This window comes from Crocodylus siamensis, chromosome 2 (genome assembly GCF_052110815.1).
Source record: "Crocodylus siamensis isolate JL-2025a chromosome 2, ASM5211081v1, whole genome shotgun sequence".
In the NCBI taxonomy this organism is placed as follows: Eukaryota; Metazoa; Chordata; order Crocodylia; family Crocodylidae; genus Crocodylus; species Crocodylus siamensis.
This window is the reverse complement of record NC_143396.1, coordinates 187,984,618-188,007,558: the sequence shown is the minus strand read 5'-3', so window position 1 is coordinate 188,007,558 and position 22,941 is coordinate 187,984,618. Positions and strand designations below refer to the sequence as shown.

The window sequence follows — 22,941 nt, the reverse complement described above, 5'->3', positions numbered from 1 at the left end:
TTTACAAGCTCCTTTGGCTGTCTGTTCCAGTGCCTCACTACCCTTTTACTTGGAATTTTTTTTCCTAGTATTTGCTGCATATAAAGCCAATTTGTTCTTGTCAAATCCCTAGTATATGTGTAGGACAATTAATCATCGTCATCTTTTTGACACAGCTTGGTATAGGGTAAGGCCCCCTCTGGTCTCAGTCTCCCTCCCTGCCCTTTTAGATGTAACACAATCGCTGTACTCCAGCTGAGGCCACACCAGTGCTGATTACAAGACAACAAATGCTTTCTGAATTTTATGTATGACATTCCTATCAATACATTCCAGAATTAAATTTTCCTTTTGTGTTGCAACAGCACATTGTTGACTGATTGTTAATTTGTGGTCCACTATAAACTCTGAATCCATTTCCGTGAATTGTCATTTTTAATTGTGCACTTCATTTCTCCTTCCTAAGTGCTGTGCTCTCAATTTCTTTAGTGATTTTCATTTTGTTGCAATTTAACAAGATCATGTTGAATTCTTATCCTATCCTCCAGAGTAACTGCAAGTCCTTCCAGCTTGTTGTCATCCACAAATTTTAGTGTTGTATCTTCACTTTTGTCATCCGAAGTAGTAATAAAAATATGAATAGAGCCTGGCCCACAAGAGATCTTTGCAAAATCCCACTTGAAAAGCTCTCTCACTATAACTTCAATCCATAAGTAATCTATGTGCATCCTTTTTCAGATAACGGTGCATTACCAATTTCAGTGTTTCAGTATTTCCCTAGCTTGCTCATTAAAATGTTATGTGGGAGGCCCTGTTTAAAACCTTCATAAAGCTGAGAAGTATTATATATACAGTCTCCCCCCACCTCCCCTCCCCTATTTGCAAGGTCACATATCCTGTCAAAGAAGGAAATAAGCTTGGTATGACATGAACACAGTTTGTTCTTGTCAAATTCAAGTTAGCTGTTATTTTCCACCTTGGCTGGTCTTCTAGAGCCCAGATCTTAATTGACCTCTACAGTGCTTAAACATTACTTGCGGGATTTAGGAAACAGGCCACAAAGACTGATCTAGTTCAACCCCACTCAGAGGCCACACCACCAGTGAGGTGACTAAATGCATCCAGTACTTCTATTTTGGCCTGCAAGAGATCACCAGGTGCCTAGACTTAGGCTGCTGTGTATGCTCCAAAGTAATCCAGACTGGTCACTTAAGTGCCTCACTTCCAACTAAACTCTACTGTAATACCAATTTTCAATGAGACACATGAACAGCAGCTAGGTCCTCAATTCCACAGAGATGGCCAAATCATATCAAGCAATTGTAGCTGTGAATATGCTCAACAGCTTAATAATAAACGGTGAAGGTGGCAACATCCAACTTTTGATTAATAATCTAGTGGGAAGAGCACTTGCCTAGGAAATAAGAGATCTGGGTTCTAGGTTGACCTTGAGTGTGCTAAGGAACAGGCTGCTGGCAAGGGTTGACTGGAGCTCTGATACCTCTCCTTACTGATGCTGGTCCACTCGACAACCAAATGGTGCAAGAGTCATGAAGCCAGAAGCAATGCAAGCAAAAGAAAGTGAGTTCTGGTCCCTCTGCCAAATTGCTAATGCACATTACATTAGACTATCACTGGCTTTAGAAAAAAAACCCCAGAAATAATTCTGGCAGCAAATGCTACGATTGGGCCAAAATAGCTGCTAGGTGCCCAGGCAGAGTAAAATTCAGACAGTTCAAGAAGCCAGTTTTATGGAAGGAAGGCAAGTAAAGATATATAGACTAGATGAAGCAAAGAGCTTTGGATCAGAATATACTTCAAATCCTAGACAGCCAAAGCATCAAGGGAATGTATGATTGTTTAAAAAGATTCCAAAGTAAAAGAGATGCTGAAAGAGAGATGCTAAAATGCAAAGTCCAAGGTCTACGAAGTAAAGATCTCCGAAAATGAAGGGCACCAAATCACCAAGCAAAAATAATCTACTGTCTAGTAATAGAAATAAAGGCTGACCTGCTGCTCTAATTTTCTTTAAGCCTTTTAGTTGCTAAAACCAGTTTTTAGTAGGATTCCTAAATTGAAGGCAAATCCAACACAACAGAAGAAGATATTCAAACAAGATAAACTCTGAGCAATTTGAAGAGCTGAAGAAATGCAGTTTCTTCACTGACCATAGCCCAAACAGAACCGATGGGGAGATTCCAAAGTCAGCAATATCTTGGGTAGCATTTGCTCACCAATGATGAAGGAAGTCACCCATGTCCAACCTACTACCTGTGATTTTTAGTAACCATAAACTGTAGAGATTATGGAATTCAATCTCTTGTAATTTGGAGGACCATAAATTACAGAATTTTGAGAATTCAACCTCTCTCTTACTATAGAGGACACAGACAAATGAAGTCTTACCTAGGCAACATATTTAGAAAAGTATTCTGTTATATGAAATTAAACATTTGACAAATATTACATTGGATATGTGGTTTTAGGTTATAAGAACCCTTCTCCATGTTGGTCATGGGAACACTCACCTCCCATTTTTGTCATTTTCTTAAACAAAGGAAGGGATGGTCTGTCTGCAAAAACTTCACTTTGATGAACTAGGCATTCTTTTATTGCGTCATATCCATTCAGTACAATAGCAGATATACCTCCAAGATCAAGGCTGAAGATCTTTAAAAAGAACACATTAAGAAAAGATCACTTACAACATTCATTTGCAAGTCTGCTCCATGATTATGTTATGAAATCACATAATAAAAGAGTCGAACAGAAACTGAACATCAAAACAAGAAAATAGTTGCTTAAATTGGTGATGTCAAACTCAAATCGGTTGCCAGCAGCCAGGGGGTTAATGCTGTCACAGTTTCCAGTCACTGACAACTGCTGAATTTCATTGCCAGTGGCAAGAAAAAATATTAAATTCAGTGACAGAATAAGAGGTGAGGTGACCCATATTAATTCCCTGGGTGCTCTGTGGCCAGTCAACTGATCTGAGTTCCTGAGAACTCCATACCTGGGAACTAGCTCTGCTCATGCAGACAGCCTGAACAGAACTACTGCAAGCCCAACTGGCTCTTCTGGGAGGGAATACGCTGCATTACAACCAGCCCAATTCCCTGCTATGGCAAGCCCGCTGGCTGAATGACCCACCTCCTCAAGCCAGTTCTATCCCTTGGGTTGACACCGCTGACTCATCCTGTGTATACAGGGGATAATTCTTCCGGGTTTGTTTTCCTAATAGAAAAACTTAATGCATAGCAGAGCTTGCCCAGGTGATGCAGTCTGCAACTGCTGCCACCGTGTTCTGCATGAGGCTGAACCCTGCCTAGGACACCCCACATCACATTCTCCCTGTGTCTGTTGGCCTGGCCCTAGGAGAGGAGCAGAGCAGCACCCAGCCAGTTGCAGATACAACAGGAACAGCTCTGCCAGAAGCTGCGTGTGCTGGCTGGGGCCCAGGCTGGTGGGCCTGTTCTGCTCCCCACTCCTCCAGCAGTGGCTTCTGCTCCTGCCCCTGTGTGCCAACCTGGGCAGGTGGGGTGGGGGAAGGGGAAGGGGAAGCTTCAGCTGTATGGCTTCTGCTCCAGCTTGTGGGGCTGGGGCTCAGGCTCTGGCTCCAGGTCCTGGCCACCTTCAATCCACACTCCACCTACCTCCAGGTGACTGCTCATTCCACTGGGCAGGTAGAAGGTAGCTGGGAGCTGGGCTAAGGCTGGAGTTGCCTAACTGAAGCTCCCTCTGGCTTGGAGAGGAACAGCAGGGGCAGAAGTAGGAGCAGGAGCAAGAGCAAGAGAAGGAGCTGCAGCTGGAGGTGAGGCAAGCAGAACACCCCAGCTAGCCAGGGCCTGGACCCCAGCCAGAGCATGTAGCTTCCAGTGGGGCTGTTCCTAGTGCAGCCAGCCAGGTGCTACTCTGCTCCCCTTGCCTCCAGCAGTAGCTCCTTCTCCTGCTCCTGCCTTTGCTGTACTGCTCTGTGTGTAGCGGGGGACGCTTCAACCCAGCAGCTCCCCCTAAGTGTGAGGGGAGCACAGCAGCACCATTGGAAGTTGCATTAGTCAGGGCCCAGGCCAGGGGAGCACAACATAGGCTGCCCTGGCAGGAATGGATGGAGCTCAGCCCCATGTCAAATGCTGTAGGAGCAGCCACAGGCTGGATCCAGTCAGTTGATGGGCCATATTTTGCCCACCTCTACTGTAGCACAATGAGGGGACTGTGAAGGGGCTTCCTGCTTGGCTGGTGCAGTAGAGTCCAGCTTAAGTGACACACTGTCTCCCTGGACTTATAAGGAGATGGCTACGAACAAAGCACACCAGGATGCTGGTGGACTGTCCTGCAGCTTCTCTCAAAAAGTACATATACAGACGTTTACTATCCCAGGAGAAATGCTCTTGGGAGCCATTTTACCCTTTTGTTGTTTCTGGGTTACTTTTCTCCTGGAGTGGCAATTTTTGCTCTGGGAGAAAAATTCTGAATGCCTATACATTTGTGGTTTCTACTGGGAGAGCAGCAACTCTCCCAGAAGAAACTGAATATCTGAACATGGCCTTAAACTACTTCCAGAATGCAAATATTAACAATACTCTTGTGTAGAAATCATTGTACGTCTGTGCCATAAACTGCAGTGTAGAGTGAGATATCAAAGCTAGATTAAACTAGGTAGCTCAGGCACTAGAAGCAGTCTAGCTGAGAGAGAACAAGACTCAAGATCTATTTTACCCTGCCTTGTGATTGCTGAGTTCTCCACTGATGTGGCTACATGGCTATCGGTACCTAAATGAGCTACTCTAAAGTAAGCCTGGGTGGGTAGCTATAGACTATGCTGGTCTGGATACATTTCCCACAGCTAGGAAAAGTCAACATCGGCCTAGTGTGAAAGGAAAAAGTGAATATAGCCAAGTACAGTAAAAGCTCTGTTATCCGGCATCCCCTGGGAATGGGGATGCCAGTTAATCAAATATGCCGGTTAATCAAATATGCCATGTCCAGTGCACCAGAGCTTTCACTCCCTGATACCAGTGTGTTGGGGGACAGGGAGGGGGGCCCCATGCAGGCTTCTTTGCCCCAGGCCATGGACCACAAGGAAGAGGTGGAACTTGGCTTGCGGTGGTGAAACCAGAAGCGTGACATCCGGTTTTGCTTTTACCATGTCCCTTGGAAGGAAGATTTGTATTGACAAGTGCTGGTTAGTGGAGCTTTCCGGTTGGTAAAGTGCCGGATAACACGGTTTTTGCTGTATTCCATTCCCATGGACATAAGCTGATAGCATTAATAAATTATAATTACTTGGCATGGTAATTACTACTTTTATCTTGCACCTTACATTTTTATATAGTTGCATTTCTCTGACTCCTCTTAGACAATGACAAATTAAAGTTTCTCTTGCAGTTTAGCATTAAAGACATGACAAATCAAAGTTTCTATTCATAACTGCTTCAGAGCAATCACTAATCAGGGGCTGAATCTGGGAATTACATTTGTTTAGTGCCTCTGTCAAGGTCAAAGTCCAGGAGGACTGCTCTAATAAACTAAAGGAGGAGGGGGGTGAACAGCAGCTGTGTTAATTCTCTGATCATGATACATTCTGTGGCAGGAAAAGTGGTTAATTCCCTGAGTGCTCCCTAGCCATTCAACTGATTTGAGTTCCTGAGAACTCCTCACCTAAGAACTAATTTTGTACTTTTCCCAACTCTTGAATAGTCTATCATGGCCAATAATTGTGGTCCATAACCATTATTGGCTTCTGAAGCCCCACTTTCCTCCAAGAATTTTCACAGATGTTGATTATATTGGCAGGCATAAAAGTAAAGATTACAAAGTGAAAAAAATACTTTTACTACTCGCATTGAAAGCACTTATCTGATTTTTTTTTAAAGCCTGAATGTTATTAACTTATAAACCACAAGATTTGTTGCCTTAAGGTAACATTTTAAAGATACTATAAATACTATAAATCTGAGTCTTCAACAAGCATTACATTGTTGCCAAAGTCCCAATCAAATTAAAAGTTTAAAACAAAATGCTTTCACTGAAATTGATATTTTATTCATGTGCTGTCACTTGTTGTAACTAGTTTCTTTTTAATGACACTACGCCCTGTCATATCCCCAGGATTTATTCATGTAAAAAGCTGCATGAGCTATACATAGCTGGGCAGCATCTTCATAGGAAGCAAGTAAGCAAAAGCATGCAAAGGCCAAGAAAGGAGTCACTTCAGGCCATATTAATGTACTGCCTCATGTGTTGGGGCTACATCTTTAAAAAATATTCTCAACCAACACCTGCAGTCATTCAGTCAAGACTTAGGGAGCTGTAAGAACCTAGATGACTGGCAGATTATAGGAGTGAGATTTCTCTCTGATAAACAATTTAGGATAGACCTCCTTAAGAATTTCTTCCCCTCAACTACCTTTAACTAGTACAGTACCTTTATGTACAGTTAAGTGCAATACATAACTAATTTGTTTTTGCCTCACAAGATTAATTATCTCTCAATACTCAGTAGTACATTTTTACTTTCATATCATTTGAGTCAATACTCACCTCTTAGTTGAATAGTTTTACTAATTATGTCAAATATTTCAAAGCTGCCGAGCGAAGCAACTACCACAGAGCTAGGCAACGTTTTTTGGCAGGAGTCCCGAAAACCCCACAATGTCTACCTTGTAAGGTGCCAGAGTGCTGACATGCCACAAAAACAAAATGGGGAGGGGGGAGAGGAAGGGGCAGGGTACATGGCAGGATGCACTACTGGATGTGGGGTGGGGACTTGTGGCTGCATGGGAGAGCCCAGAGCAGCAACTTAAAAAAAAAGAAGAAAGAAAAAATCGGAAGAGTTTCCTTGCATGCCTCCCAGTGTGCTGGGAAAAATGTCTCCACGTGCCACTAATAGTATGTGTGCCGGGGGTTGCCAATCCCTGAACTACCATAATGTATTTAACAACCAATAATTGGGACATAGAAGAACATAAGCAACTAGTTAAAGATTGGAAGATAATATATATCTAGAGAGTCACATAGCAACTTGGCAAGGGGCTGGAAAAGTGTCACTGATAATTCCCATTGCTAACCCTACTTAAGTAAATTATCTACAATAGCATGCGTCATTTTAGCTTCTCTGTAATTTTTCCTCTTTTTAAAATACGTTAGTGTTAGCCATCATGGTCTGAGAATTACCTGGCAGGTGAAACACCATGTATCTGGATCCATGAAGGCAGTTTTCCTTAAGTGCTCCTAGGGATAATTGTTCTGGTGTGGTTTAGTACGCACCAAGGTGTTGGGGTTTAAAGCCACTTTATGGAAATGGGTGGCTCCTCCCTAGCTTACTCCTGTGGCCATATGGCTGAGGACAGGTGAAACTTGGGAGCATCTGAACCCCAAGCCTCCAGGCTTGGGCCTGCAAGTAGGATGCCTGCCAAAAGACTTCGGAAATATCTGAAGTCTCTGAGGGTGGGGGTGGAAGATGTTTGCCGGTCGTAGGGCCACTTATGGTTCTGGACTGACTCACGGATTTGGACTTGATTTAGCTTGGAACACGAAACATTTCTTTAAAAAAAAAAAGTCAGAGAATTGTACAAGATGCAAGGATTTCTTAGGATGATGTCATTTATTGGACCAACTGCATAAATGGGATAGAGTTAGACAAGCTTTGAAATGTAAGACACTTTTTCAGGTCTGAGAAGTGAAAGCCAGCATAGTGTAGCTGTAAGGACAGAATTCCCAGGGGTAGCAAAAAACAATTAGCAGAAGAAAAGAAACCGATTAATCAGAAATGAATTTCAAGCATGCAAATAATTCAGAAATCAGGTAAGTTATAATGTGCCATAAAACCAAAACCATAAAACCTTGGTTCTCAAGGGCATGTAGATGAAACGGGGACCCTAAATTGAAGCGGTGGGTTTTAAAAAATTTTAAACCCCCGTGTCATGCACACACCCGAACTTATCTGCCTCTCCAGCAGTGGGGAGAGCGAGCTGCCGGAGTGGTCCTTCAGCTTGCAGGGGGCTGGTGTTTCCCTCTGCGGCAGCAGTGGCCCCTCCCCAGGGGGCACCTGCTTGCAGGCACCCAGCTCAGGAGGTCCTGGGGAGCACCACAGCCCCAGAGGGAAGAACTGGGCCCCCGTGCAGCTCAGGCAGGTAGGCAGGCTCCAGGGGGAAAAAAATGAAAAAAAATCTTGGATAGAGCCTACCTTCCCATGCTGCTGCTAGGCTGCCTGCATGGGCTTCCTGCAGAGCTCCTGAGCTGCACAGAGTCCCATGCTTCGCTCCACTGCTGTAGGGCAGCAAACTGAAACTCCTCCTTGGAGTTCTAGTTTGCTGCGCCCCAGGTCATTTAAGGTGCATTACACTACCGAATTTGCTACAGTGGCTGGAATTACTGTGCAATATACCGCTGATCTATGCAAACACCACCATTAAAGCGGTGCAGAACCCATGCTGTGCATGCATGGTCCTTGTTTTGTCTACATACAGCCCAAAGTGCTTATATAAGTCATATTTTTCGAGAGATCAGGCCCCTGAAAGCACTCTATGGCTGTGACATAACACATATTCACAGCTGTAGAGTGCTTTTAAAGTGGCTGATGGAATGAAAAAATTAAACCTCATTAAATCACTTATTAGCTGAAGGCGCTCCAAAGCAAAGAGCTTTAGGGAACTTCTGTTCAGGTTCCATGTGAGGGGTAAGTGCGGGCAATTCTGCTCACATCCCATGCTCCAGGTCCACCACAGAAGAGACAAAGGGTCTCCTCCCTGTGCAGTGGGCGAGGGGAGGGAGAGATGAAGGAGGGAGGTTGTGGATGGTACCCCTTAACCTGTTCCTGCTGGGAGCTGGGGAGGGGCAAGGATCACCTCACAAGTCTGGCAGGCTCCACCCCCACCCCAGCTCCTGGCACGATCATTTTGACAGCAGCCCCAGCACAGCAGCAAGAGCTGCTGTCTAGAACTGGCACCTGAGGCAGAGTTTAAATCCCCCACGTTGGGGGCTTTCTTGGGAGGTGGTGCCATCAGGCACTGGATACAATCTCCCAGGGCGAGGGTGCTGGTCAGGGCCACCTGACTGCCGACTGCAGTGCTGCCAGCTGATGTCTGGCTGTGCCTGTAGCCTTGCTCCCACACCTGCCCAGAGACAGCAGCAGCCTAGGCTGGGATTCCCTGTGCATGGGAGCTCTCTCAGGGGGTGTGTACCCCGCCAAAGCAGTGCCACTAGGCATCAGGGACACTCTCCGGGAGAAAGTGGGCCCCCACCCCCGATTAAGGTGCTGCTGGCTGCTTTTCAAGCACCAACAGCCAGGATGGTGGGTTGAATCCAAGCTCCAATGCTGCACAGGCCTGGCCCAGCATCCCCTGTTTGGCTCTTGGGGAGGTGCCAGTTCATATTTAATACACCCTCTCCAGCTACTGGGGCAGCAGCCAGGGAACTCACCCCTGCCCCCCACCTCATTCTTTCAAACAGCGGCCAATTTGAAAGAACCTGGCAGTCAAAGCAAAGAGCACACCCAGTCACACTGTGGGGGGAGGGCTCTCTTCCTAGAATGCTCTCCTTTCCAGCACACATAAGGACAGCCAGGGCAAACACACATACAAGCCCCCACTGTCCTCTCACTGTGTCCTGGCCATCCTGCACCATGCCATGGCATCCCGCTTCCTGCACCCAAGCAGGAACACCCAGGAACTGTGGCGAGTCCTGCTGATTGCTCTGCATAACTCTTACTACAGGATGCCGGACAGCACGCACATCCAGCTGAACCTGATGCGGCAGCAGGTGGCCCTGGCATGTACCCTCATGCCAACAAGCACAGAGCTATCAGCCGTGCCTCTTCCCCACCCCCACCCACTACGCATCCTCAACTGTGCCTCCAGGTTCCTCCTGGCCCATGAAGATCAGACCATCCTGGATGCCATGAATGCTGAGGTGCTCTGGGATTACCTTTGGGCTATTGAGCACAGGGTCTGGGCCCACCCCACCAGCACTGACTGGTAGGAGCAGATCAACCTTGGCACCTGGGAGGAAGAATTGTAGCTCACCTTCCACATGTGCCAAGACACCACCACACAGATGGCCCCCCACCACATCACATGCCAGGACATTGTTATGCAGTCAACTCTCAGTCTGGAGAAGCAGGTGGCCATTGCTGGCAGTCTCTACTACACTGCCAACCAGTTTGGTGTGGACAGGTCCATGGTTGGAGAGGCTGTCCAGGAGGTTTGCCTGATCATCCTGGACATCTTGGCAAACTGCTTTATCTGCCTCATCAACCCCCAGGAGGTGGTCACTGGCTTCCGACGCATGAGCTTCCCCAACTGTAAGGGCCAGCAATGGGGTACACTTCCCAACTGTCTGCCCACCCCAAGGTGCCTGGGCATTCATCAACCACAAGGACTGCTTCTCAGTTGTCCTGCAGGGTGTTGTTGACCTTTGGGGCTGCTTCATTCACATCTATGTTGGCTGTGCAGGCAGTGCCTATGATGCAACCTGATGGAGGGTGGGTGCTATATTCCCAGACTTCCTGATTTCATCACTGGCAACATCTTAATCCCCCACTCATCATCAGTGACCCAGTTTACCCCCTCCAGCCCTGGCTGATGAAGCCGGATAGGAGTCAGCTGGACTGCCCGAAGGTGCACTTCATGGGACACCTCCTCAGGCAGTAGTTGGTGGTGGAATACACCTTTGACCACAAGGCACATTGGCAGGCTCTCAGTGCATGCCTCAAGGTGCATGAGGAGAACCTGCTGCGACTCATTGTTGCCATGAGTGTCCTCCACAAAATCTATAAGACTAGAGTGGAGGTATTCCATGAATGCTGAGCAGAGGAGGCATGGTGCACAGACTAGGTATGTCAGCATAAGCACACATAGTGCAGGGATAGGGCTGAGGGTTAGCCCTCCACAACTGTTGGGGGCCCTGGCACTACTCAACAGCAGGCTGGCTGTATCTATGAAGCCCTGGTATGTACCCCATCACCAGCATTCCCTCTAAGCTGCACGGTGTGCACAGCTGCACAGGTGCACTCATGCCACATACCACGCAGCTTAGCAGGAACACTGCTCATCACCCTTGTGAACTGGGTGGCCAAGAAGTAGAGGCAGTCGGTTTCACATGACCCTGCATTGGCACCAGGCTGGTTCTCTAGTTCCTAGGCCACAAAATAGGGTTCACAGGAATCCAGTGTAAAGAAGGCACAGCCTCATTTTATAATGTTGAAGTTGCAAAACTCATTTTTATTAATAAAGAAAACCTGCTGAACACTGTCTGTGACAGAACATGTTCTTTCCCTTTTCCCAGTTCACACCAACTGGGGAAACTTTGAAGGGAGTGGGGGGAGGTAGGAAATGGAGAATGGCCATGGTTGGGTTGGTTAAGACAAGGAGTGGGCACAGTAAGAGGGGCCTTTGGCCCAGGGCTAGAACTGAGGGAAAAAAGAACCATGGATAGGAAGCACTAAGTATGGGGGCTTCTGACCTGAGACACTAAGCCCTGTCCTGGCTTTTGGCCCTTGGCCCATACCCCCAGGACTCAGTCTCCTTTTTCCAAGTCCCAGCAGCCTGTGGAGAAAGAATCTGTTCCAGTGACAGCCTGGCCCAGCAGTCCAGTGGGTTGAGCTGCCCACCTTGATGCACTTTGTGGCCCTTCAGGGCTGGTCTGAAACTGCTGTGGGGCCTGTACCTTCAGGCTGGAATGCCTGCAGCTGGGGGCAGGGGTGAGGGGGGGAAGTGGGTGGAGCCAGGAAGGGCACTGTTGACCCTGATGGCCCCAACATTGGATCTCTAGCAGCCTGATCCCCTCACTCACTGCAGCACCCTGGGCTAGGCAATATTGGATGTCTTTGTCCAGGGACCTTGGCACAGTGGCTTTGATATGCTTGTCTTGGGGCCTCTTGGCTCCTCACCATCTCCAACTCAGGGTGCGTGGGGACCATTCCCCCACTAGGCCCAGCTGGATATCCCTGCCATAAGACTTCTGTTCCTGTTGCCCCAGGAAAGTGTCCTTACGGTGTGGTTTGGTATGTTGTGGGGGACTGGGCATGAGTTAGGGGGGTCAGTGGACACCAAGCAGTTCAGAATCACGTGCATGAAATTCCTTTCCTGGTACTGCACCTTGTCGAGCTCTGCAGTGACATGATTTGCCTCATCCAAACTGTAGGTGGCCACCTCAGTGGCCTACTCCTATGTCTGGACAACCCTTGTGTAAGCTGTGCCCAGCCTGCCCATTTCCCTCCTCCACATCTCTAGTCTCTCCTCAGGCTGGACCTGCAGTTCCTGATACCAGGAGCCCATGGTGTGCACCCAGAGATCACAGGCTGTGACTGGAGATTGTAACATTTCCAATTTACTCCCTTGCTGGTGGCTCCTGAAATTTCTCATGCACTCATCAGATACTTGGTTGGTCGGCTGGCCTTTAGGAACCATCCAGTCCACTGTGAACCAGCCTCCCATGCACAGATGTGGCATCTGCAGACAAGGGAGACACAGAGCCTTCGTGTAAGTTTGAAACTTTCAGTGATAACAATGTATTATGAAGAAAGGTTTTTTTGGACCCTCTCATCACTCCACACAAACATGCCTAGGGAGCTATGGTGAGTTCTCTGCCGGTACCCAGGTTCCCCTCCCCCAGGGCCAGTGCCCCAGCTGTGGTGTGGCCAGGCAGGCAGTCCAAGGGTGAGGGAAGTAAAAGGCTTGGTTGAGAAGGAGGGTCTGGAGGTGACATGTACCATAAAAGGAACAGTTCAGGGAATCATCACTCCATGGAATGTCCATGTGGCTCTTAAAACATTCCCTTTCCCCCTCCTTCCCATTCAGGATAGGTGTTTCAGTGCTAGGTCCCTGTGGGAGTGTTGTGCCAGTCCTGATGGTCCTAAGACTACTTGGTTGAGACACAGCTGGGATGATGGGCTTCTCACACCTCCTCCCTCACCCATACCTCTGTTTCAGGAGTGGTGCTTGAACCCCATACCCCTAGCAACACACTACTATGCTCCAAACATTCCCTGGTGACAGTCAGCCAGGCACAGAGAAATTAGCTTTTCCAGTTTGCTTGGGGGAGCACCAGCCAGTACGCCATGCTCCTACTGATCGGCACAGTACCCCAAGTGCATCTTGACAACTGGAGATAGGCCTTTGATGGCACCCCAGGAAATCCTGGTGAGAATCTACCTGCAGTGGTACCTATGATTCCACTATGAAGTGCTGACACTCCAGGATGAGTTCACGATCTCCAACAATATTGGTCTACTCAGCCTGTGACCTGTCCACAAGGATAAATCCCAGGAGCCTGGCTTACTAGTAAGAGTCCTGCCAAACATTGCCCTTATCTTTCCAGCACTGTTTCTCTACTCTGGGAGGGTTGGGGGTGGGGTTGGCTTGCTGTCTGGGGTAGGGGGAGGCTTTTGCCCCAGGGCCAGGATGCAGCCATGACTGATAAAAGAGGGTTGCCCTGAGGGGTCTGTGCAGTGACTGTCTGCACTGTGATAATCACCACCAACCAGGCTCCAAATTACTTTACACATGGATTGGATCAGAGGGGAGTGTTAAAAGTGCAGAGATGCCTCCTGACAGGCTCTGTGAGTGCAGAACCAGGGAGCCAGGCTCACCACAGGACTGGAGCAGCAGATTTCACATTTTCAATGCAGGTATCCTGCCATCATGTGTGTCCCTGTTTAGGAGTTCGGAGACAGGCTGAAAGGGAAGTAGGAAGATAGAATGGTGTGCTTTTGAGGAAAGAGGGTAGGTTTTCTCTTTCTTGCTATGCTGAGGCTGCTTGTTATCTGCTATCTGACAACATTTTACATATTGCCTGCAGTGCTCAATAAATGCTTTGACTGCCTTATCCATTGCTGGTGCAGTTGGTATTCTCCTTGCTTCTGCTAGGAACTCACAGTGCCCATGAGAGCAAGCCTGAATATATAGCAATGTGTTAACAAACAGGCAGATGTATGTTCCCATTGAGTGAAAGGAGCTGTTAACTGTCCTAGCCTTGACAGTGCTGTAGGGTTTGGAGGGGGAGGGAAAGGCAGAGGTGGCGGGGTAATCAGTACTCTGCTCTGTGCTGAAAGAAAAAAAACCAGCGCTTTTCTGTCTAGGAGGGGAGTGGGAGAGTTGATGCCTGCTCAGTTCAGTGCTGAAAGAAAAACAACTCCCTTACTTTGCTATTTGGGAGGGAAGGAGGTGGAGGAAAAACTGCTATGCTCAATGCTGAAAGAAAAAAATGCTTATTGCATTTTGCTGTATGGCCTGCCTCACTGTGCATGGGCAACTGTGGGACACATACACAAACGCACAACACAATTCAACCCATACCCGTGACCCAAAAGACTTGATGAGACTCTGGTGTGACCATGGGGCTGGCTGGAATTGGCTGCACATGCCACCATTGGTCCTTTCCTCTCTACCCCTCCCCTTCTCCCCCAAGTCACTGCATGCATCTACCCTGGGCCACAGGGTCCTCCCAGCTGTGTGGAGCTGTGACTAGTCATACCTTCCACAGCTGATGGGCATCTTTCCTTTGAGCCAGAGTCATCAGGACACGGGTGAGGAAGGCTGGTCATGGGTTGCTAAGGCTGTTGTCTCTGTGTGGGGAATGCTGTACTGGAGCCCATGTCCTTGGCCATCAATTGTAAGGTTGAGGTCTGGGGTGAGCTCCTGTGAGGTGAAGGGCACTTCTCAGGAATTCAGGTCCTGTGTCTCAGTGTCTATGATGTCAGAGCTCATCTCCTCCTTCTATGCAGCACGCTTCGTGGTCTTGATCTAGGGCAAGAAAATGTCCTGAGAGCAGATTTCCAGCTGCACTTGGACTTCTGTTTTCACATCCTTAGACGAAGTGAGGACCAGCAGCAACATGCTCATCTCCTCAGGGGCAGGCAGCAGCAGCTGTGCTCTTCCACTGTGGCCCCTGGGAATCCCTTCCTGGGCATCTGGTTGTCCCACAATTGAGGGGTCTTCCATTACCTCCTCCTCATCCAAAGGGGTCTCCGGCATCAAATCCTCCTGCCCCACCCCCCTACGGTGCCATAAGCATGTAGGGTTTCAATGGCCCTCTCCTTGGGGATAACTCCTAGTTAGAAGAGCACGGTGTACTGTCAGGCCCCAGACTTCTTATTTGCATCATGTATGCTGCTAAACTTACTCCTCATCAACTTGGTTTTGGCACTGCACTGCACCCAGTCCCTGTTGTTAGGCCACAAACATCCAGTAGATGTGCATAAAGATGTCCCTGTTGCAATTCCTTTTCTGTAGCTGACACTGGATCTTTTCCTTGCTCCAGACAGTAATGAAATCCCTTATTTCCCCATGCTCCCAGTTATGACCATGGATTTGGCTGCTGGAAGGGGCTGGTCTGTCCACAGCCACAATTTTGCCAGTGGGTTCTCGACAATAGCTGGATTAGGGTCTAGCTGTTATTGTAACAGATGCAGGAGTCAGTAGGGATGCCTGGATGCCTGATAAAGTGCCAGGAAGAAAGATTGCTGGAAGTAGCATGGGACTCAAAAAGGTGTGGGTCCCAGCCCGTGCCTACTCCTCTACCAGCAGCTGTGTAAGGCCCCTCCTCCAGTTTTGACCAGTTTTCTCCTATCTACTGTACTACATTCATGCAGCTGGGCACACCCTGCCTGCTTCACAGTGGCTGATGGCTACCCCTCCCAACAGTTAAAAATTATCCCGGCCCAGGTATACCCTGGCATGTAGTGTCCCTGGTGCCTGATGGCACTGCTTGGGGGTGCCCACCCCTTGAGAGCCACCACACATAGAAGAATCCCTGTCTCCAGGAAGGCAGGAGAATGAGGCCACAGGCATAGCCATCAATCACCCGATAGCACCACGACTGGGGGTGGGTGGGCCCTGGCTAGTACCCTGTCCCCAGAGAGAGTGTCTCCAGTGACCGATTTCACTGTTCCCCCACATGAGGGGAATCCCAGCCCAGGCAGCTGCTGTCTTTGGGTAGGAAGGGAAACATACCACTAGGCACAGCTAGGAATCAGCCAGTTGAAACATGATTGGAGATGAGGGGTGTCCTGGCCAGCTCTCAGAGCAGGTTACAGCATCCCCTGCCTCCTGGCCTTGGCCAGTACATCAAGACTGCAAGCCCCAACCAGACACCAAACATCTGTTGCTTTCGATCATACCGTAACTTTTTTGTGCTAACACGAAGTGCTTAAAGTTACAGCATGATCAGTGTGCCTTTTGATAACTTCTGTAAGCACCCTTAGTGTCCATCCAGCCTGTGCATTTGCGTTCCCAAGTTTGCCCTTTAAAGGTATGAGGTAGACTTCCTTGAGGATAAGGATAGCGAGGTCAGAAAAGGAGTGGTTGTTCCTTTAAAAAAGCGTTCCTCATGGTTTGTGCGTCTCTCCTTTATATTTTTTTCTGTGAAAGTTCATTCTGATGCATAGTGAGTGTTTAGCTGCTGTGAGAGCAAGTGGTACACTTGATCAGTTATGTCACGTTTTGGAGAAAGCATGTGTAAGAACCATGCATTCTGATGGCTTCATTATGGAGAGTGTTGACTGTAGTGGCAGTAGAGATGTGTTGATAAGTTACAAGTTTCTTGCTAATTCAAGGCTGTGTCTCACTTGATGTCTGTTGGTCTGTTCTTAAAATATAAACAGACTTAGACTTTGTCCTAGGGTGCAGACAGAAGTGACAATCTTAACCTGATCTGGCCGCAGAAAGCAGTTTTTTGCTGTGACCAAACACAAGTATGTGGCTGCAGACAGCTTAAAAAATGGCAGATTGAGTGAAAATCTGACCCCCTGTAGAGGGACACAGGACAAGTGGCCACTCCAGGGTAGTGCCCATGTGCCACATGCTCAGTGGGTGTTTAATGACTCTATTTTTGTACCTTTCCTGCCATGACTTAGGGTACCACTTCCTGATATCTTTTATAGGTACAATCATCTAGGGTTCATTGAGACTGGTGCAGGTCATGATGTCCAAGAGTCGTCTGTGAGGCTCAGCCTTCCCTACGCCCCACCCCTTTCCACTCAGATGTTCCATTGGTGACTGAAGTAGGCACCTGGCCTTCCGAGGCATCTGGCTTCCTCTACTAGGCAGAAGGGTCTGTGAAGAAAGGAAACTGAGCAGCCTGGGGTCAGCATGATTGGCTGAGCCCATGATAAAGTTTTGGGGTCAACAGCATCCAGCTCATGTAAGAAAATGAATGAACTAATACAACTTAAATAATGGTTTCTGAGACTACTTCAGGCCTTGCCTTGGCCCAGCAATATACCTTGGCTGCCTTTCTCCAGGCAGTTGGGGCTCTTTGGGGTTTGCCTCTTGATATGATCTTAGTCCACACGGGCTGGCCTGCTCCAGGTCAAGCTCTTCACATAGTCGGGGGCCACAGGTACTACAAACCTCTATGGGAACCCCATGGGGTCCAGCAGGATGGTCAAGGTTCTGTAGGGAGGGCCAGTATCAAGCTGGACCTGGATTGCAGGTCTTCAGCTCTGGTGTAGAGATGTGGCATGGACCAGTGCCTACCCTGGCCCCTCTTCTGGGGCTGGTGCTGCTTTATGCAAGAAGTTCTGGGTTGGCCTGCCCCCAGTGTGTCTTGTGGCTGCTGCCAGGTGTTGAGAGCCCCAGAGGGGCTTATCAACTCCTTCACCTGCAGCTTCCAGGTCCTAGGTGGTGCTGGCTGTGAAGGCCACTTACCCTCTCCCAGGGTAGGCTCCGGGCCCCTCTGGTGCCTAACTTCCAGCTCTCACTCTGGGGCATGGCAGAGTGCGCTACTGGCCCATAGGTTTGCTGCTTCTCCTTGAGGCTGACTGGGAGTCCATTGCCTGCAGAGAGAGCTGGCGATTGTTGCCCCAGTAAGTGCAGGGTTCAGCCAAGTCCCTCCTATACCCCTCATTGCATGAGGTATTAAATAAAGACATTTCAGAATGTAGCATCTTTTGTAACATTTGTCTGCTGAGCTGCCAGCCTGTTGCTGTTTACTTAAATGGGGGGGGGAAGGGAGTGGAGGGAGTTCAGTCTGGGGTTTTTTCAGCTCCCCCTGACGGTGGGACAGGTGCACTGGAGGCCCCTCCAAGGTGCAGGGGTTCCAATTCATCCACCCCACCCTTCACCATCAGCTGGGGAGCCCCAAGAAGAAGTTCTCTCTCCTGCTTTTCCACCCTTCCATTCTGAAAACAAGGAGCACTGGCAGAGAGTAGTGGCTGTTGCTATGGGAACCTGGTTGCAGGCTCCCAGCCCACAGCTAGATTCCCCTCCCTCCTGGAACCAACAATAAACTTCTGTTTGGTCTGGGGTAACATTGTAACTCAGAGCACTTTGGGGAAATCATTCAGAGTTACAGCTGGGAGCTTCGCTTCTGACTGCATCCTTAACTTCGTAGGCAAATTCTTTCCTTCAGTATCATGGTCAAGTATATATTTCTGAAATCACTAAGTGAAGGGCAGGACAAATACACAAAGTTGCAGTGTGACAGATATGGTGTCCTGAAATATACTGAGCAAAGGTTTCAAAGCTGATGGGGTAAGGCATATGATACCTCATTGGCTAATACATAGAACTGTTTTTCACACTGCATCAATATATTTAGCAAAGACATTAGCTAATAAAGCTACCTGATAAATGTACAGGGCTATTTCATGCTTATATTTTGTCAAGGTCTTGATATCTGCATCAATACATTCTGTACCTTACGTTAACATTTGTTGTATGTAGTATCTGGTGAATACTGGGTACCTTAGGACCATGGACTATGATAGTCTATTACACAGAGTATGGCATGTTGCATCATGTAATTTGTAGTTAGGTCTTGCTGTTCTATCTACAGTGCATACACAGTGGCAATTTTGATGGCCAGCAATAAGACATACTACTCTATCATTTATCCTCTGCTATTCAAAACCTCCAGTGAAGGAGATACCACAGCCTCTGTACCTAACATATTCCAGTGCTAAAATATACCTAGAATCTAACATAAGTAATCTTTGTTAGAAATGAAGGTGATTATATCTTGTCCTAACTCCAGTAAACTTCAAGAAAAATCACTGACCCCTTTAAAATAACTTTATATATTTAAGGACAAGTCTTATGGCTCCCCTCATGTCTTTTCTAGATTTACAAACCTTTCTTCATGCGTCACTGTTTCATTATTTTGGTGCCCAAACCTGGATATAACAAATCTAGTCAAAGCCACACCATTATTGAGTAGAGCAGAAGAATTCTCTCCCTGGTCTCATACTCTTGTCAGTTCAACCCAGAACGTTCACCCTTTTTGTAACCACAGCATGATTGACTCATATGTAGTCTGGGGAGCACTATAACCCTTATATCCCTTTTTTTCCAGTACTGCTGCCTAACAGTTAATATATTTGTGCACTTGGTTCCTTCTTTCAAAGAGGTATAGCACTTTGCATTTGACTTTACTGAAATTTTATTTAATCGGATTTCAGACCACTTCTGTAACGTAATGTATCAAGACCATTTTGAATTCTGATCCTATTCTTCAAAGTTCTTACAAGTTCTTTCAGCTTAGTGTCATCCATAAATTTTATTACTTTATCCTCAATTTTATCACCCAAGTCATTAATGAAAATATTGAACAGAACCTGGCCCAGGCCAGTTCCCTTCATGTGCCCTCCCACTACCTGGATAACCACACTATGCATGTCTTTTTCAAATAGTTGTACACTCACCGTCTGGTGATTTCATTTTGACCATATTTCCCTAGTTTGCTTAAGAAAATATTATGTGAGAGTGAGACCAAGTCAAAGACATATCACATATAGCATCAAGATATATCACATCTATTGGTTCACCCTTATCCATCAAGCCAGTTAGCCTGTCAAAGAAGGAAATTAGATTGGTTTTACAGGGTTATTCTCAACAAATCCAGGTTGGCTGTTGCTTATCACTTTATCATCTTCTAAATGCTTATAAATCTCTTTGTCTAATAATCTGCTTTAATATCTTCTTAAGTAACAAAGTAAGAATGAGTTGTCTATAATTTCCCAGGTCCTCCCTTTTAGAGATGGGTATCACGTTTGCCACTTACCATAGGTTCTCAGAATAAAAATTAATATTCCAAACACTGCTTTGGTTACCTCTTTAAGTACCCCAAAATACACTGCATCATAATCTATTAATTTGAATCCAGCTGAGTAATTTATATATTCGTTTAACCTGCACCTATCTCCTTAAACCTAAATGTACAAAGAATCTGGTTACAGTTAAACTTTTTGTAAAAAAAAGGTTGTACGCAGGCATCAGACATCTGTCACGCTGCCCTGTTATTGTTCCATGTTAAGTCTCCTTTGTTCCTAATAGTTTCCCATAGCTCCACTACCATCAGATTTCTTTCTTTAGACCAGGTCAGTATTTTTACTGACTTGCATTAGTTCAAACCTAGTTTAGAATCTTCTATAGACTGGTGTGTTGCTATCCTAGGATGCACTCTCTCTTTTTTTTCTAAGAAGTGCCCCATCATTTCCTATACTCATTTCAGTCTGACACTCTGTAACTAGCCACTCAGGTCCATCAAAGCTACTATGAAGTCTTCAGTAGGACCTAAACCACTGTCTATTCCATGTCACTAGAGGGGCTGGCTGAAGGCAGCTGAAACTCAATTTCACATGTATAAACAAACCCCTGACCTGGAATAGGAAGTATCCAGGTGACAGGCCAATTTGATTCAAAACTGCTTTAGTGCTCCCTCTGGCTTCACGCTCTGTTTGATCTCCTGGTTTCTTGATTCTGTCCATCCCAGGATTGACCTTCTTGACTTGGTTCAACTTTGAATTTAGCTTGCTTATCCCAGCCCTAGCCAGTGCCTTGATCCCTGAGTGGGTCGAGACCTAATATTCTCCAACCCCAACTCTGGTTCCTGACTACAGCTTAACTTGATCCCTCACTGTGCAGGCAATCACCCATGCCCTGACCATCTGCACTCCAGCCATTCTTCCAGAGGGGCATTTTTCACTGGAAACAGTGGCACTCTAATCTAACAAGTCTAATAAAAAAATGCAAAAGCAAATGGATGGGGCTTTTGACATTCCCCCCACACCCCAAGGCACCCTGAACAGCCTATAACTGTTGTTCCAGCACTGCCCTGATCAGTGCCATTCTCAACACCACATGTGAGAGTTTTCCCATAAGTGTTGGTGCTTTCTGCACCCCATTGGAGGATGAATACTGGTCCTGTCTGTGCTCCTCATGGAGGGACATTTGTTGCCACAAATAATGGAAATACTGACACTTTCCCAGGAGGCTGTTCTGTAACGTGAATGGTGGGCTCTTCTCTACTACCATCAAGGTGTCCTCCACTGTGATTAACAGTCCTCTTACACAGGCGCCATCCAGACAGCAGTGAAAAGTGGTATGGTGCTCTACCCATTTCCCAGATGCCACCCTGCACCGCAGCCATGGAGGGCTCTGCACGCCTGCCCAGCAGAACTAGGGACTGCGACTGTGAAACTCCTGAGCTTTAAGTGCTGCCTCACTGAATGCCATTCCCTGAAGACCCCCAGAAGCGGGGCTCCGGTGTACTGGTCCTGTCCGCCAGGCCCACAACAGGACACGGTTAGGCCTCAATCTGAGCACAGCTCTGGTCCGTGCCTGTTCCTACGTCCCTGCCCTGTGTACCCAGCCCCTGAACTTCGGAGCCCTGGTTTGACCTCATCTTGCTTCCAGACATCTGCTTCCGGTAACCCCGTCTCCGTACGTGACCCCTGGTTTGACCCTGGCTTTCTCCCCAGCTTCTGCTCCTGGCAACCCTTCTGGCTTGGCTGTGAAGCCCGGCATCCCCTTGGCTTGCGCCCCCTCTCCCTTGACTGACACCACCGGCTCTAACCACTAGACCTAACACCCCCTTGGAGCCTGACAGGCACCTCCTGCTCGGACCGGAGGAGCTCCTGCCGCCCCGGTAGGCGTCCCTAGAGCCACAGGGGCGGACCCGGACTGGGCCCTTCGCCCCGCCCCCGCCCGTTCCCGCTCGCCCGCCACTGAGGCGCCGCGCTACCTGCCCGTGGAGCTGGCTCTGCTTCCTCATGTAGACGTGCGGCTGCTCGGCGGCCAGGGCGTGGATGTTGCCGATGAGTGGCAGCCCCGCGGGGCCCGGCGGGAAGCCGGCCGGCCGCCTCTGCTTCAGCAGCTGCCTCACCACCAGCGACAGCACAAGCAGCACCAGGGCGCAGCCCAGCGCCGCCGCCACGCTCAACTCCCACATCCCCCAACGGCGGCCAGCGCCTGACTCCCGCCTCCCCGCCCTGCCTTCTCCTAGCCCGCGGGGCCCCGCCCCCTCGCGCACGCTGATTGGCCGTCGGTCTGGCGCGTCAAGCGACTCGAGAGCTGATTGGCTGAGTGGGCCCTTCGGATCCTCCCTCGCGCACGTTCAGAGCTGTTAGAGCGGTTACGGGACTCCGGGGCGTTGGAGTAGTTGCCCTTGTACTTTTCTGGCCTCCTTTGGGCGTGCGCGTCTGGCAGGCGACGGCTTGTTCATAATTATGAGCTGGCTTTCATAATTATGGCAATCATAATTAATAAATGAAGTACTCATGACTAAATGCAGTTCAGTGTTGTCTGTTGGGAGGAGAAACGGACAAACTGCTGCCCTGTGTTGCTCCCCTGTGGCATAAGATTATACTTGGCAGCTAGGCCCGGGGCTGCCCCCCAGCTGAGGGGAGCTGGGAAGCATCCCAACTGCCCCAGGGTGCACTGGCCACTGCCCTCAAACCCCCACCGTGAGAGGAGTTAGGGAAGCACTTTGCCCCCCTCAATAAAATCAAATAGTGTACAGGAAGACAAGGAATTCAGCGATTCCGGTGCAGCTTGTCAAGGGTGCTCCAGGGGTGCCACACTGTGTCAGCCCTGTGAGGGGGCAAACGCAGTTCAGAGGAGAAACCTCGAGATTTCCAATAGGACTCCAGGAGTACTAAAAACAGGCACTTTCTGAGTCTGTTGCAGCAGAATTGCTTTAGTATTTGCCCCTAGTCAAGCAAGTGCAAATTAAGTTGCAGCAAGG

The 22,941-nt window shown here is 48.2% G+C and overlaps 1 protein-coding gene and 1 pseudogene across 4 annotated transcripts in view; both read right to left on the bottom strand.

Annotated features, from left to right (window-relative positions):
* Positions 1–22,274, bottom strand: part of CYP2R1 (cytochrome P450 family 2 subfamily R member 1) — a 53,471-nt gene extending 31,197 nt beyond the window's left edge. For 3 of the 4 annotated variants that reach the window (XR_016440258.1, XR_016440257.1, XM_090032624.1), the window contains exons 1-2: positions 21,940–22,274; positions 2,508–2,649 (exon numbers count right to left, since the gene is read on the bottom strand). Coding sequence is in view for 2 of the 4 variants with exons in the window: in XM_090032624.1 (XP_089888750.1) it covers positions 2,508–2,649; positions 21,940–22,146 (349 nt within the window). In the remaining 2 variants the exon portion in view is untranslated. The remainder of the gene's footprint in view (positions 1–2,507; positions 2,650–21,939) is intronic. The other variant, XM_090032625.1, reaches the window with a different exon arrangement.
* LOC149871489 (uncharacterized) lies at positions 13,981–21,722 on the bottom strand (annotated as a pseudogene).
* Positions 22,275–22,941: the final 667 nt, after the last annotated feature.